The following is a 16,384-nucleotide window of genomic DNA, read 5'->3' as shown; positions in this document are numbered from 1 at the left end:
AACTGGCCCAAAAAAGTACTGACCCTGACCTTTCCCCGACATTAACCCAAACACTAACCTTGGCACTGACCTAGATCAAACCTTGATCTAGGTATTTTTTTTTATTATTATTAAATTTATATTTTTACAAACACTTTTTATCTCTGCAAGTAGAGAGAGAGAGATACGAATATGCAGTCCTACAAAAGAAAGCCCAGTGAGGCTGCATATTTATGTTACGTCGGTGAAACAGGGTTAAAAATCTACTAACATAGAAAAATATCAAAAATGCTGCAAGCACCTAACTTTCTGTGCACTCTGCCTGTGCTCTGGGTTCTCTCTCGTAAACTATAAAACACATACTTCTTAAACTGTCGAGATGAGAAGGGTAGGTGCCTTTATAGTCAAAATCAGGAGCGAGCAGCCAGGCTTTACAATACTGCTTTTCTCTGGATACAGTACAATTAGTGAGAGTTGCTACCCTGGAACAGGATGCGTATAACTGGCAGGATCACAAAATGAAAATACAAGAAAAAAAAAAAAAACAGAAATCTCATGTCGTCACCATATCTAATCACTCGTAAACTTTGATACATGTTGTTTTTTCTCTTGGATTCCGATAAACTCAAATGACAAAAGTGCATTTAATAAAGGTCACATTCCCATATATTTACATATTTCCCTAAAACTTACCACCGATGTCTGATCTTCAAACGGTCTTGTCATATTTTTCCTAAACAAAACACGCTAAGAGATTAGATAATTGAAACAGAAGAGGTCTATATTATAATCAAGCATAGAAAAGGCAAACTTCAATATTTAGCCTTGTTGGCCAGCAAGGCACCCGTGGGAGCTAAGGGCAATATGGAAAATTGTTATCAAATACTTACCGTAATTTTCCTTTCCTGGAGTATCCTCACGTCAGCACACAATGTCCTGTGCCGATATGAGGAAAGGTCAGGAAAGTATTATCCCTAAACAGCAGAGTGAACATAACCTCAAATGGGACACAGTGGAGAAGATTTATTAAAACTGGTGCACACAGAACCTGGTGCTGAGTAATCAATCAGCTTCTAGGTTTTAGCCAGGTTCACACTGGGCTGTGGAAATGAAGCCATACGAGTTCAGCTGCACTCACATGATTTCACTCCCGCTGGCAGTGCCGATTTCGGCTGCGATTACAGAGACATTTGTGCAGTTTTGTCCACAGTCGTGGAACGGCGCAGACTTCGGTACCGGAAAATATTTAAGTTTATTTTTACACGGTCTCTAAGTTTTGTTATCAGCATTCCCATCACAAGGGGATAGCATGAACAGTGATTGGTACTCTTTACTGAGATATCTGGGGTTTATCAGACCTCAAATTTCTGCTCCGCCCTTAAAAGCATCTGATCAAACCAAGATCCTTGGTTGTCTCTATGGTAAGCCAATGGAACCGCTGGCTTCAGTCCTGAGCTCCCTGTGAAGGCAGAGCAGGAGAGGTGAAGGATCCCCTTCCGCTGGCTGTAAAAGCAATCCAGTGGCTTTTTAGCCGCTCAAATTTATTTTACATTTTTCAGCAAGACTAGCTAAAACAAACTATACAGGGGTCATGACTGCAGCTATGGCTCTGGTATATGGGTAGGTTCTTTTAGGAGAAGGGGTTAAGACAACCAAAACTTTATATATTTTATGAAAACAGTAAAAAAAAGTGAATAAAATAGTGGTAGTGATATTTTATATGTCACATGATGGTAGCACAATGGTTTATCAAGCACATTTTCATAAAAGGGGAAGTGACAGCAGAACCCAGAAGAGATATAATACACATCACTTCTGAGTTCTTACTAGGTTAACCACTTGCTCACTGGGCACTTGTACCACCTTCTTGAGCAGGCCAATTTTCAAGTTAAGGTTAAGGGAGGTCAGCAAATTCAATGTTTCCTGGGATCCAGGACTGGGAGTGCCGAGCCCAGGAAACATAATTTGGGGGGGTGTGTACAACTACAAATCGCTTTCACCTGACAACCGTCAATAGACTTGTCAGATTTGCACACGCAGTGTATGGCATACATCGGTGGCAGCTGAAGGTCAAAGCTAGAAGTTGAGATTTAGACATTTTGTAATTTTTTCAGAAAAAAAGTCAGGTTAAAAAAAAAAAAAAAATACTTACTTTTTATATAAAACACATGATGGCTTTTTTAGAGCATGCTAAAAGGAAAAAAAGGCAACAGTTATTACATGTAATAAACCAGGTATATTAAAGACTAAATGGTTAAAACAGCAAGTAGGTGCATAATTTAGCAATGTAGTTCTTATGTTGAAAGGCTGGTCGAACATTAAAATGAGAGCTATTAAAAAGGGACAAAAAGCCATGAACTGCAGGCCTGCAAATACATTTTGCGGAGAACATTCTGCTATTATTAGCTTGGGATATATTGGGTGGATTTATATCAATGGAAAGAATCACAATAATCCATGGAAACATGAGACCCCCTCCCCGTCACCTTTCTAGAGAAGTGAAAAAATTACATCCACGAGCTAATCAAGATGACTCTTCCCACCCATTTTCTTTCTCTTGCTTTATGACTATGGCAATGGGAGTGAATTTGTAAAGCTGATCACACGCGTATACCAATTTCACAGACTTTTTGACTTAATATGGATAATCTTTTGCCCATTCAGGACAAAGTGACAGTGCCACCTGATAACTCATGCCACACCCCCAAGTTATATTCACACTTCCTGGCCACTTCTCTGCTCAACTGGATCCCCCACTCTGTGCCTTTAACTAGGTGGACCTTCCAGCCAATCAGTAGTACTGAGCACTGTCACATTAGGGAGCCAGGACATCACCCAGTCGGGAAAGCTCCAATGCCAAAGCTTATTTTGGGTAGATTCTTGCAGTGGGGAAACAGTGACGGAGCGTAGATGGATGAATATACTTCGCTGAGAGTGGGGGCTATCAGGATACACTCCAGAATGAGTGGATGTCTCTTTTAATTACATACATTTACAAAATATGTTTTACAAATAAACATTTAACACATAAAAGCTTTCCAAAGAGAGAGAGCACAATAAACTTGGTTTGCAACTCTCATCTTGTACTATTAGCTGTGACAACAGAGGAGTCACTGTTGTGATGTAAATAGGCATCTTTTGGCAGAGCTCAAAGCTGAAATAACTGCATTTATGCTCATGACGACTAGAGTGCCACCTACTAATTGTCTAGAACACTACACAAGATTAATATTCAGGGTTTTATTTTTAAATGACTGAATAATAATAATTTAAAAAACAGTTAACTTTTTTTTGTCCTGACCTTAAGGCTTCATGTACATGGGACGTTTTTACAACCTCTCCTGAACGATTTAACTTGACAGATAGTAACCCACGTTTAAAAACATCCGTTTTGCGTTAAGAAGTGTTTAAAAATAAAAAAAGATATATATTTTTTTAAATAGGCAAAAACTAAAAATGCCTATAAATAAAACGCGGGTTACTGCGTTTAGAGGCATTTAAAGCACCAAACGCTTCTAAACTCAGCGTCTGAACGAATTTTATTGCTTTCCAAAAAAAAGCCTCTAAACTCAACTGCCTAGAAACGACTATATAAACAACCCTGTGTACATGTTCACATAAGATAACATTAAATGAGTTCAGGGGCAGTTGAAAAAAGAATCCAACTGCCTCTGAACGTCTGTTTATCAGCATCCCATGTACATGGGGCCTAAAGGATAACTTCACTTGAGCTGTATAGCCACTCGGATCACTTTCACTTAAAACAAATCACTGGCTGAAAAGATAGATACCAGGATCATGGTTTTAGCTGCAACCATGGGCATTATAAACTCAATAAAGGCTATATATATATATATATATATATATATATATATATATCTCTATCTATATATATTCTGTATCTACCTATATAACACACACACACACACACACACATATATATATATATATATATATATTATATATACATACACATATACATATACACACACACACACACACGGCAGTATTGAGGTGGTTAATAATAAAAAGGTTACTTCCATTCAGAATTAGTATCCAAAGACAAAAAGTGGAAGAAACAGGAAGGAATCTGCAAAGTTTAATCCTTGGAATGGACATTGATCATCCAGAAAGTCCCAAAATTGTTTGGGTAGTTCCCAGAACAGGAATAGAAGGTACATTTTCAATGTTCTGCTGACCCTGGGATTCCTTCAATTTGGAGGGATTTCCTCTTACTTCCTGTTGTGGTTATCGGATGGGAAATAAAGGCAAATCTCACCAATGGGATACAGATGGCAAAAAAAAAAACCTGACAGGGTTTATATAAAAAAAAAAAAAAAAAAAAAAAAAAAAAGGGGGGGGGGGTTATATCTATAGTTCTATTTTAAAGCTGTACTCCAGGCAGGTAGCCTAACACACAGATTAATGCATATATAAAAATATATTAAATAATGAATTAATTCAATTTGTGTCTTTTATATCTGCCTGGAGTGCAGCTTTAATAACCAAAAGATCACATGTATGAAAACAGTATGCATTCCTTTAAAAAAAAAAAAAATACATCTTTGTGTCGTATGGGTACTGAAAAGGCTCCAGAACTTCAATGTATGTTATCTTTACATTTACTTTTTGGCACTCCAAATCCTGGGAAGTGCTACACTGGTCTACAAATTTTGGGAATCTATCGACCTCCGAGATAAAATGTGCCAATTCTTACATATTTTGATTAGCTGAATTAAAAAACAAGCGATAAAGGTGCTGGTTGGCTAAAGTTTTCAAGATATTTCACAATAAAGATTTAAAAACAGGCGAGTATATTTGCCTACAAGGGAGGGAGGTGTCTGATGGTAATGATGCCTCGTAACTTTGACAAAGTACAGTAGAACCATGAAAATGGCAACAAATGGAAGTTTATACATTTTAAATATCTTCACTTTCAGACTAAAGATTATTACCCAATTTATTGTTCTTTTATTGCAAGGTACATTTGTCGTGGTCAGATTTGCACATCATACAGTTACATCTGGTGGCTTGTGAAAGTGTCATTGCCTAACATTTCCAAGGAACAGATGAGCGATATTTTTCCCTAGGAGCCAAGATGCCACGAAACTGTGTAAACAAAGCAGATAACTACTTCTGCTACATTTGCATCTCAAACGTGCAGTAATGACGGTGTTCTGACAAAATGTCGAACCTGGCAGAATGAGCAACTTGCGTCACTTCCGTTTTCTTTAAACCATCATGAATCGCAGATTTTGACGAGTTGCTGTTTATTTTCACAAATTGCTGTTTGGACACAACACCGGCAACCAAATACAGTCCGTTGCACAATATTATGAGCGGAGATTGTTACCCCGCTCCGAAACTAACCAAGAAAATGTCCGCCTCCAAGGCGGCGACAACTATGCCCTTGTTAGCCGCTGTACTGTGAAAACAGCAAAATCTTTATGTTCCAGACTATATTCGTAGCCGGTGTTGTGTCCGTACAGAACACCAATTCGTCCAAATCAGCAACTACTGATGGTTTAAAGCAAAAAGTGATGTGGTTTGATTTTCTGCTGAGTTGCCTATTTTTCGCCAGTCGTAAAAAATGCATACCACCTATATTTTGGATTCAAAATAGAGGATCATGACAAGAGTTGGTCCCCCTCATTGTTGCATTACATCAGCATCATTGGCTAAACAAGAAAAAATCCATGCCTTTCGCAGTCCCAATTGGTGGAGAGGGAGCATGAAAATGTTACATAAAAAAACAAATAAATGGAAAGTTATATTATTGGTATCAATAAAAATATATATTTATAATGATTGATGTGGCACCATTCTCATTGCTATATCACATTTTGCAGAAAAGTTATGGAGCATAGTTGCACAGCCCCATTGAAATTTTGAATTATTTTGATGCATATTTGACCTGAAGCAGTATCTTGGAAACTGGAGTCAATTAATACTCAGGACTTAAGGCCCCTTTCACACTGGTGTGTTTTTCGAGCATTATTCGAGCGAAGCCTCATCTGCAATCCCAATGTGCTGGTAAAGAACCGCTAAAACCCTAAAGTTTTAGGGCGTTGTTGCAGTGCCTCAGTGTGAAAGGGCAAGGCGTTTTTTACAGCGCTTTCAATTCATTTCAATGGAGAGGGGCGTTTTTGGAGCGTCTTTTTCAGCGCCCAAAAGCTGCTGTTTGCAGGACTCAGTGTGAAAGGGTCCATTGAGAGGCATGGAGAGCGTTTTATGAGTGTTTTAATAGCGCTATTTTTAATGCTAAAACGCTGTAAAAATGCTTCAGTGTAAAGGGGTCTTATTGTCCTTTATTAGTGACCCAATTCTGGTAACATTTAGCTACTTAAATTTCCAAGGCTTTCTCCTTGTAGACCAGTGCTATATGGAGGTAAAATGTAATACTTTGTGCTAGAATCAAAGCCGTTCACACAGCATGTGGTTATTGACCCATCATGATGATGATGGCCATCCATACTAGGTAATGGGAGTGTGCAAGAAGAGTAAAGAAAAAAAAAAAAATCCCTTGAGTCACCAAGGGTGCTTAATAAGGTTTGCATATTCAATTACCACTTAGTGACAGTGCTGAAGTTCTAGAACTCAAAATTCAACGGCGTAACAGTACTGACATTACCTTTATTTAACAGCTATAGAGCTACGTAAACTAAATGAAACCTAATTGACAAGGTCATTTTAAGGGGAAAACACGGTAATGCCTCATACACACGTACAGGTTTACTGGCGGACTTTTTACCCTCGGGAAACCCGAGGGGAAAGCCGAGAACCTGCTCTGCAACTTTTTACCCCTACACACGGCTGGTTTTCCTGGCAGGAAAACTGCCATGAGAGCTTTAGCCGGGAAACCCGGCCGTGTATATGCTCCATCGCAGTGTTTCCCATAGGAAAACTGCCAGAAAAAAGACCGCCGGGAATCTCGGCAGGAAAAAATAGAACATGCTCTCATTTTTCCCGCCAGGATTCCCAGGCGGTTTTCCTGTCAGGGAAACTGCCATGGAGCATACACACGGCCAGTTTTCCAGGCCAAAAGCTGTTTCCCTATGGGAAAACTGGTCGTGTGTACGAGGCATAACAATGTAAGATTTTAAGATAATTACTTTGACAACTTAAAATTGAATTTACCATACTTACCAGATCCTTTAAAGCTTGTGTTACAGTATTGCTAGCATTGCCCCCTTTAATAAGCATAGTACTTTTGTCATTTTCGGTAAGTTTGGGTCCCCTGTGTTCCAAAAACCTCTTGGCCCTCCTCGTCTTGGGCTTTCTGAAAAAGAAAGGGGATGATCAGCTAAAAGATACCTTCACCTTAAACCTGTTCAAACACTCCTTTAATCTTTTCTATGCAGAAGCAATGTTTTTATATTTTTGCGTAGAAGTTAAACACATTTTTGGCCCTCAAGATTACCTAAAAACCCCAAAACATTATCACAGGTTTTGGAAGGCAGATAAAGTAAAAACATGGTAGTTTTGAATTTACCTGTATATATGTTGTATTGCACTACTGCTTATGAAACCTATATTTTTTTTATATACACTATAATTTTAGTATACCCAAAACACAATATTTTTTTTCTAAAATATAAAAGATGAGATTGTGTTAATTAAAAAGATACTAAATATGTCAAGTCTAAAAATTATGTGAATCTAGATAGAAAATGGAGACAAAAATATGTCCAAGGTTGTCAATAGGCGATGGTTTAAAAATCTTTACAGCTCATCAGTTTACAGTTAACCATGTACAATGGCCCCAGAATCATTAATCTCACTTTGGCATGCACACTGATACCCAATATGTGTTATGCCAGGGCTTGACAAATTTGCTTGGAATCTAGGAGCCAGCTAAAAAAGTTAGGAGCCAGGTTTTTTGCACCCACTTCCGGCCACACAGTCTGCAGGACGTCAGACCCCCCCCCCCCCCCTTGTGTTCTGGGAAACACACAGCTCCCAGAACACAGCGGGGACCAGTGAGCACGACAATTAAAGGGCACAGTGGCAACAATTGGCACAGTGGTGACAATTGATGGGCACAGTGGCTGCATTTGATGGCATGGCACAGTGGTGACAATTGATGGCACAGTGGTGACAATTGATGGCACAGTGGTGACAATTGATGGCACAGTGGCTGCGTTTGGCATGATGGCATGGCACAGTGGTGACAATTGATGGCACAGTGGTGACAATTGATGGCACAGTGGTGACAATTGATGGCACAGTGGTGACAATTGATGGCACAGTGGTGACAATTGATGGCACAGTGGCTGCGTTTGGCATGGCACAGTGGTGACAATCGATGGCACAAATGCTGCGTTTGGCATGGCACAGTGGTGACAATTGATGGCACAGTGGCTGCGTTTGGCATGGCACAGTGGTGACAATTGATGGCACAGTGGCTGCGTTTGGTGGCATGGCACAGTGGCTGCGTTTGATGGCATGGCACAGTGGTGACAATTGATGGGCACAGTGGCTGCGTTTGGCATGGCACAGTGGTGACAATTGATGGGCACAGTGGCTGCGTTTGGCATGGCACTGTGGTGACAATTGATGGCACAGTGGCTATGTTTGATGGCATGGCACAGTGGTGACAATTGATGGGCACAGTGGCTACGTTTGATGGCATGGCACAGTAGTGACAATTGATGGGCACAGTGGCTGCAAAGTGAACAATATCAACATGCCTGTGCTGTGCCCTAACTTTGCTAGTGTGAACCATAAGTGCAAAAATCCTATATAGTTATGCCATAACTATATAGGATTTTTGCACTAATGGTTGACACTAGCAACACTGAGTTCACACTAGCAACACTGAGTTCACACTAGCAACACTGAGTTCACACTAGCAACACTAATAACTGTTCCGGTTTTAAAAGTATTGTCTTTTTTTTTTTCTTACCTTTAACCTTGTTCTCACAGAGTGCGAACAGCATGGGCAGCTCCGTTCCTGTGACTCCCCGTGGCACCGCCCCCTCAGAGAAATTCCCCAATCGCCGGGGCGAGAGGCGGCCGGAGGCGGAGCACCCGCAGCCTCTGCTTGTATCATCGGCAACATGATACACATTGACTCGCTGTGGCACCGCCCCCTCTGAGAAATTCCCCAATCCCCGGGGAGAGAGGCGGCCGGAGGCGGAGCGCCCGCAGCCTCTGCTTGTATCATCGGCTTCATGATACACATTGACTCGCCGTGGCACCGCCCCCTCTGAGAAATTCCCCAATCCCCGGGGCGAGAGGCGGCCGGAGGCGGAGCGCCTGCAACCTCTGCTTGTATCATCGGCTACATTATCCATACCGCCCGATGCATAGGCCGCAAAGCCGCGGCCTCAATTAGCGGCACGACCCGATCGCGGGGATGCGCGGCGGCGCTCTAAGGATACCTCAGCTTTGCTGCCATGGGCGCCAGGTCGATAATTCTAGGCGCAACGGCGACCTGGCGCCCGGAATTTGTCGAATACTGGTTATGCATATCTTGTTTAACCACTTACCCACTGGGCACTTAAACCCCCGTCCTAACCAGACCAATTTTCAGCTTTCAGTGCTTACTCAGCCATGCAACACTGTACCCATATGACATTTTTGTCCCTTTTTCACACAAATAGAGCTTTCTTTTGGTGGTATTTAATCACCACTGGGTTTTTTCTTTTTTTGCGCTATAAGACCCCTTTCACAATGAGGGCGTTTGCAGGTGCTATAGCGTTAAAAATAGCGCCTACAATCCACCCTTAAACAGCTGCTCCTCACACTCCAGTGTGAAAGCCTGAGGGCTTTCACACTGCAGCGGTGCGCTGGCAGGACGTCAGAAAAATTCCTGCCATCAGCTTCTTTGGGGCGCATTAGCAGCGGTGAACTCGCTGCTAATGCGCTCCTGCCCATTAAAATAAATGGGCATCCCAATGTATTTTTCTTTTTACAAAATTGTCAAAGTAACAGGTTATTTATCTCACATGGCATATGCATACTTGCTACTACACCCCAAAACACATTCTGCAACTCCTCCCGAGTATGGCGATACCATGTGAGACTTTTTCACAGCCTAGCCACATCAGGTGTTCTAGGAGCATAAATTACACCATTATGGAAAGAAACACCCCAATGTATGAGGCATAATGAGTGTGATTCCACAAGTTTGGAAAAAAAAATTAAATACTTTTTTTTTTTTTTACACCAAGTTGTCCATATATAAGATATTTCTAACACATAGCATGTACATAGCAAAAATGACACCCCAAAATACATTCAGTATGGCGATACCACATGTGACACTTTTACACAGCCTGGCCATATACAGAGAGAAACATATGGTGTTCTAGGGGCATACATTTCAAATCTAATTTGACTACCTATTAAACTTTTGTGATGTACTGTAGTGACACGGACGAGAACTGATGTGGCATGGATGAGAACTTAATTCACTTTATAACTGTCAAAAGGGGGCTAAAAAGTCCTCTATGTCAGGGGTCCCCCAACCCCCAGGGCATGGACTGGTGCCAGTCTGTGGCCTGTTGAGGACCAGGCTGCACAACAGGAGACCACAGTCATCACCTACCTCCTGCTATGTGACCATGCCCTTGTGTCCTCTTCCGGCTCCTGCGCCCGCTAAGGTCATCCTATTAGCAGGGCAGGAGGAGCTGCAGATGGGAATGGAGAGCTCCTCCTGCCCTTTGCCCTGCTGATAAGATGACACCATCTGCCGGGCAGAGGAGCTGGGAGACAACACATGGACTGTTAACAGCTTCTGCCCTGCAGGTAGGAGTACCGAGCAGGGGAGCCAGAGATTTATGCTAGAGAAGAAAGCATGTAAACAAGGCATATCTCAGTTCTGATGGGGGGGGGGTGTATTCTGTGTGTCTGTAAAGCAGGGACTAGAATCAATCTCTTCCCCCAGTGAAAGCAACACATACAGTACACGAAGACACTGGCTAAGCACACAGTTAACCCTTTGATCGCCCTAGATGTTAAACCCCTTTCCAGCAGGTGTCATTAGTACAGTAACAGTGCATATTTTAAGCACTGATCACAGTATTAGTGGCACTGGTTCCCGCAAAGTGTCAATTAGTGTCCGATTGTCCACCACAATATCGCAGTCCAGCTATAAGTCACTGATCCCCGTCATTGCTAATATAAAAAAGAAAAATTCAATAAATGTATCCTGTAGTTTGTAGATGCTGTAACATTCACGTAAACCAATCAATATACGCTTATTCTTTTTTTGCAAAAATCATGTGGCAAAATACATTAGGGCCGAAACAACTAATCGATTAATCGTCAACTAATCGATTATGAAATTAATCGATTACAATTTTCATAATCGATTAATCGGCCAGTAACATAATGGGGTTAAAAAAACTAAATTTAGCCCTTTATAGTACAAAAAAAGCAAATCGCTACTGTATATATTACTTTCACTGTCCCACAGTAAAAAAATGAACCCCTTACAGTAGCGATTATTGCTCTTTTTTGTTTTTTTAACCCCATTATGTTACTAAACATCTCAGGCCTGGGTCACACCTCTGTTTTTTGGTGCTTTTTGCAGAAACACACTACAGTTCATTTACATGTTTTCCTATGGGACACGTTCACATCCATGATTTTTTTTCAGCTGCTGCGTATTTGGAAAAGGCAAGGTCTTTTTAACGCAAAATGGTGCCATTTTTTTTTTTTTCAATATACTTCAATGGAGAAGCTGCAGAAAAGCATGTAATGTGTTTTTGTGGCAATTTGTGTTGTGTAATCTGCCCAACAACAAACTGCCCCAAATTTGTTTTTAAATTACATTTTCTTTTTTATGGCTATTATCCGATTAATCAAAACAATAATCGGCCAACTAAAAGATTATAAAAATAATTGTTAGTTGCAGCCCTAAAATACATATTGGCCTAAACTGATGAAGAAATAAGATTTTTTTTTACATTTTATTCAATGTGTTTTATAGCAGAAGGTAAAAAATGTTTTTTTTTCCAAAATTGTCGGTCTTTTTTAGGTTTGTAGCCCAAAGAAAAAAATGCAGCGGTGACCAAATATGACCAAAAGAAAGCTCCATTTGAGGGGGGGGGGGGGGAACATTTTATTTGGGTAAAGTGTCACGCAATTGTCAGTTAAAGTAACGCAGTGTCCTTTCTCAAAAAATAGCCTGCTCATTAAAGGGGGTAGATCTTCCAGAGGTCAAATGGTTAAAATGAAAACCACATGACAAACAACAGTAAATCTAGAGCTGAAGCTCCATGTAGTTGCAGTTGCCCAGGTTTGATGAAAAAGCGAGCCCCCCACCCAACTGATGGGCTTCATATTGCTCCAACACCGATGCCGGTGTTCTGTCGAGAAGTGCCCCCCCTATCCGAATAGTGCCTGCGCAGGACAGAGCCGCACTCCAGCTGAGTTGCCGATCAGCTGGAGTGACGTAAGCGAACATCGTAGGCGGAATCTCTCAATGGGAGATACCATTTCACGGGCACAATTGAAACCTATACAAACAGGTGGGGGGGGGTGGGGTGGACCGTAGTTCTCACATTGTGCATCGCTGCTGCTGGAAGGTGACTAACAGCGAGGCACAATCTGAGAACTACGGTCTCCCCCCGCTATTTGTATAAATTGTGCCTTTGAAATGGTACGTCAGCCCCACTGATCAGCAAATTAGCAGTTGTGCTATGACATGCGCTGTTCGTCCTGGGCACTACTTGATATTGGGGGGGGGGCACTACTCGATGGCCATATACAGAGGCCCAACATGCAGGGAGCACCATAAGGTGTTCTAGGGGCACTACTCGATGGGTGGGAGGGCACTACTCGATGGAGGGGGGGGGCACTACTCGACAGAACACCAGAATGGAGACTACTACAGGGATACTCAATGCTGGAGATCATAAGAGGTCTAAGAAGCTTAGAAGTTCCTTCTCTTTCCCTTCCTCACGTTATATCTGTGAGCCCCTTGGTAACATTGCGATACCACGGTCAGTACGCTAAGTGAATGCTGTACAGTACTATATGATATCCAACTGACTCACTACAGTACGGTTCTCGTGATGCTGGAAAAGCACACTGAAGAATGAATCAGGTCACGCTGACGTGTATTTGAGCTGTAAAAAGAATGAACCCGGCAGAGAACCCCACTACTTACACTACTCTGTCTAAGGCAGACATCTCGTATTTTCCTCTTCACACACGTGTACACAGCACTTCCGGCTCGTTCAAAATGACGTAAGCCAGGAAGCCTAGCCATGCAGCCGCAAAGCGGAACCATAGAGTTTTCCAGTATGAAGAGCGTCTACCATAGAAACTAACGAGAAGATAGTATAAGCGGGAACAAAAGTCATGGTATCGCGAGGCGACAGACAGTGGGAATGAGGGCGACTTTAGGCTTTGTAGTTATAAATGGCGTTATGGCAGATGGTGTAAACTAGTATAGAATTTGCTAGCAGAGGTTTTTTTTTAAAGGAGAACTTAACTGAGAAGATATGGAGGCTTCTACTGATGTTTCTTCATTTTGAACATGTTTGTTACCTGTGGCTGATGATGCAATGGTTAGAAATCAGGAGTAAAGAAATAACGTGGCAAAAAATAAAAAGGTCTTGATTTAAGCAATTATTTTCTGCATACTTATTCTTTAATATACAGGCTTTATATAGTACCAACAGTTTATAGCGCTTAACAATGTGACGATGATCCATGTAATGGGGAATTGGCATGAATTTTGTTGACTGCCTGTCATAAAAGTTGGGAGGTGTGCTCTGTAAGGGCTCATTCACATGTGTGGTTGGCGGGCACGCAGTTAAAGTATTTGTAAACACAATTTTTTGGGGGATCTGAGTACTTTAAAGTGCAAAAAGAGGGATTTGGGGTCCATAAAGAGTACCTGTCACCACCTATTACTGTCACAAGGGATGTTTACATTCCTTGTGACAGCAATAAAAGTGATCAATTTATTTAAAGTGGAGGTTCACCCAAAAACTAAATTTTTAACATTAGATTGAAGCTCATTTTGGGAAGCAGAATCGGGTGTTTTTTTTTAAATCGAAGCAGCACTCGTTTTAGAGAGAGATGTTCTCCGCCGCTTCCGGGTATGGGTTGCGGGACTGGGCGTTCCTATTTGATTGACAGGCTTCCGACGGTCGCATACAGCGCGTCACGATTTTCCGAAAGTAGCCAAACGTCGGTGCGCAGACGCCGTATAGAGCCGCACCGACGTTCGGCTTCTTTCGGCTACTCGTGACGCGATGTATGCGACCGTCGGAAGCCTGTCAATCAAATAGGAACGCCCAGTCCCGAAGACCATACCCGGAAGCGGCGGAGAAGATCTATCTCTAAAACGGTAAGTACTGCTTCAATTTAAAAAAAAACACCCGATTCTGCTTCCCAAAATGAGCCTCAATCTAACGTTAACATTTTTTTTTGGGTGAACTCCCGCTTTAAAAAAAAATTAAAGTGACAACATTAAAACATTTTTTAGAGCGTTCCCCGAGAGCTCACACAGCAAAGAAAACGCACACGTAAGTCACGCCCACATATGAAAACGGTGTTCAAATCACATGTGAGGTATTGCTGCGATCGTCAGAGCGAGAGCAATAATTCTAAAACTAGACCTCCTCTGTAACTCTAACCTGGTAATCGTTTTTTTTTAAAAGCGCAACCTATGGAGATTTTTAGGTACTGTCGTTTTGTCGTCATTCCACGAGTGTGAGCAATTTCAAAGCATGACATATTAGGTATCTATTTACTTAGCGTAAGATCATCTTTCACATTATACAAAAAAATTGGGCTAACTTTACTTTAGTTTTTATTTAATTCATGAAAGTGTGTTTTTTCCCAACAAATTTTGCTTGAAAGACCGCTGCGCAAATACAGTGTGACATAAAATTTTGCAGCAATCGTTATTTTATTTTCTAGATTCTCTGCTAAAAAAATCTATATAATGTTTGGGTGTTCTAAGTAATTTTCTAGCAAAAAATATGGATTTTAACTTGTAAGCAACAAATGTCAGAAATAGGCTTAGTCATGAAAGGGTTAAACAGCATATGCTCTTTTTGTGGGTGTTTCTGCCACCAAATGCAACTTATGCAGGTCTATGGGGCCACTCTGCAATCGTATGCAATGGCAGCGAGGAAGGAACATATTGCATCCTCACCACCTCTAAATGTCTTTGAAAAAGAGATCTGGACATTGATCACTTTGCAAAAGGACAGCGTTCCTTGCCGCACATCTGAACAAACTCTAATGCCTCGTACACACGACCAGTTTTTCCATCAGGAAAACTGACATGACAGCTTTTGGCCGGGAAAACTGGCCGAGTGTATGCTCAATGGCAGTTTTCCCGACAGGAAATATGAGAACATGCTCTTTTTTTTTCCTGCTGCAATTCCAGACTGTCTTTTTCCCGACAGTTTTCCTGTGGGAAACACTGCGGTGGAGCATTCCCACGGCCGGGTTTCCCTGCAGTTTCCCTGAAGTTACTTCCTGCAATAGAGCTCAATGTAGCTGTCATGAAAGGGTGGTGTGTCTCTTCCAGATTTGTTGGATTTTGGAATAGTCTTCATGAGAGTCCCTTATCAAGAAGCTGTTGGCAGGTTCATGCTGGATTGCCAGGTCCTGGATAGTTACTCAAGCAGAAAAGTGCTGTGTCTTCCTAGATGAATCTAAATTCAGTAATTCACTGCATCAGCCCTGCATCTTGACTTTGTCAGCAGCTTGCACTCTAAGGACAGTGTTTTGCAGTGTGAGACTGTTTGTATATGGAGTGACTTACCTGACCACCAGATCTCGAGATTTCACTGCAGTAGTTCAGCCCTTGGTTCCAGACCATACAGAGATCACATCCTAACTTTGAAGACTTGTCTGTTGGTAAGTTTAGCGGCCTGCTACTTTTTAGCTGGCGCTGCTTTAAATTTAGAGGGTAGTCTGAGAGTTAGTTGGCTCAGACTATATGATTTTTCACTAAATTTGGGCCTCTGTTCCAGCCATGGCTTTACTGTGAGTGACCACTATTGTCTGGGGTGTCGTTATCATCCCAGACCGAGGGTGGCAGCAGTCAGGTCAAGGTGTTTTGGGTGTTCCCCTTCAGCAGCCAATCAGAGGGAGTTGATCTTCCCGCTGAGCATTCTGGGGAGGAGTACTTAATGGACAGACGTCACTAGTCCTGGGTCGTCGCCGATCCTGGGTCTGTCATCCCACCACCCCCCGTGTGTGGCCCTCATCACCGGGGGTGCGTGTTCAAGTGTTCCTGACTCCAGGACCACGTTGGTCCGGGGTTGTGATCTACTAAGTAGGCTCAGTAGTCAGACTGGGTCTACGCTTATAGAGTGGTCCTGAGCTGTCCGTCCTGAGGGAGGAAGCCACTCGATAAAGAACCTGTCTTGGAGAGCACCGAGCAAGAGGCTGGTATCTCAGGAGAGGCCTAGAACTTCATCGA

At 42.0% G+C, this 16,384-nt stretch overlaps 1 protein-coding gene across 2 annotated transcripts in view; it reads right to left on the bottom strand.

The window, feature by feature from the left end:
* Window positions 1–13,221, bottom strand: part of RPF2 (ribosome production factor 2 homolog) — a 34,197-nt gene extending 20,976 nt beyond the window's left edge. Inside the window, exons 1-4 of one of the 2 annotated variants that reach the window (XM_040350245.1) lie at window positions 13,100–13,221; window positions 7,126–7,258; window positions 2,132–2,169; window positions 673–712 (exon numbers count right to left, since the gene is read on the bottom strand). In XM_040350245.1, the coding sequence (XP_040206179.1) occupies window positions 673–712; window positions 2,132–2,169; window positions 7,126–7,258; window positions 13,100–13,122 (234 nt within the window). In that variant the 5' untranslated portion in view covers window positions 13,123–13,221. Of the gene's footprint in view, window positions 1–672; window positions 713–2,131; window positions 2,170–7,125; window positions 7,259–12,986; window positions 13,005–13,099 lie in introns of those variants that run through there. The other variant, XM_040350246.1, reaches the window with a different exon arrangement.
* Between the last annotated feature and the right edge of the window lie 3,163 nt (window positions 13,222–16,384).

This window comes from Rana temporaria, chromosome 4 (genome assembly GCF_905171775.1).
Source record: "Rana temporaria chromosome 4, aRanTem1.1, whole genome shotgun sequence".
Lineage (NCBI taxonomy): Eukaryota > Metazoa > Chordata > Amphibia > Anura > Ranidae > Rana > Rana temporaria.
This window is presented reverse-complemented; position numbering and strand designations above follow the sequence as displayed.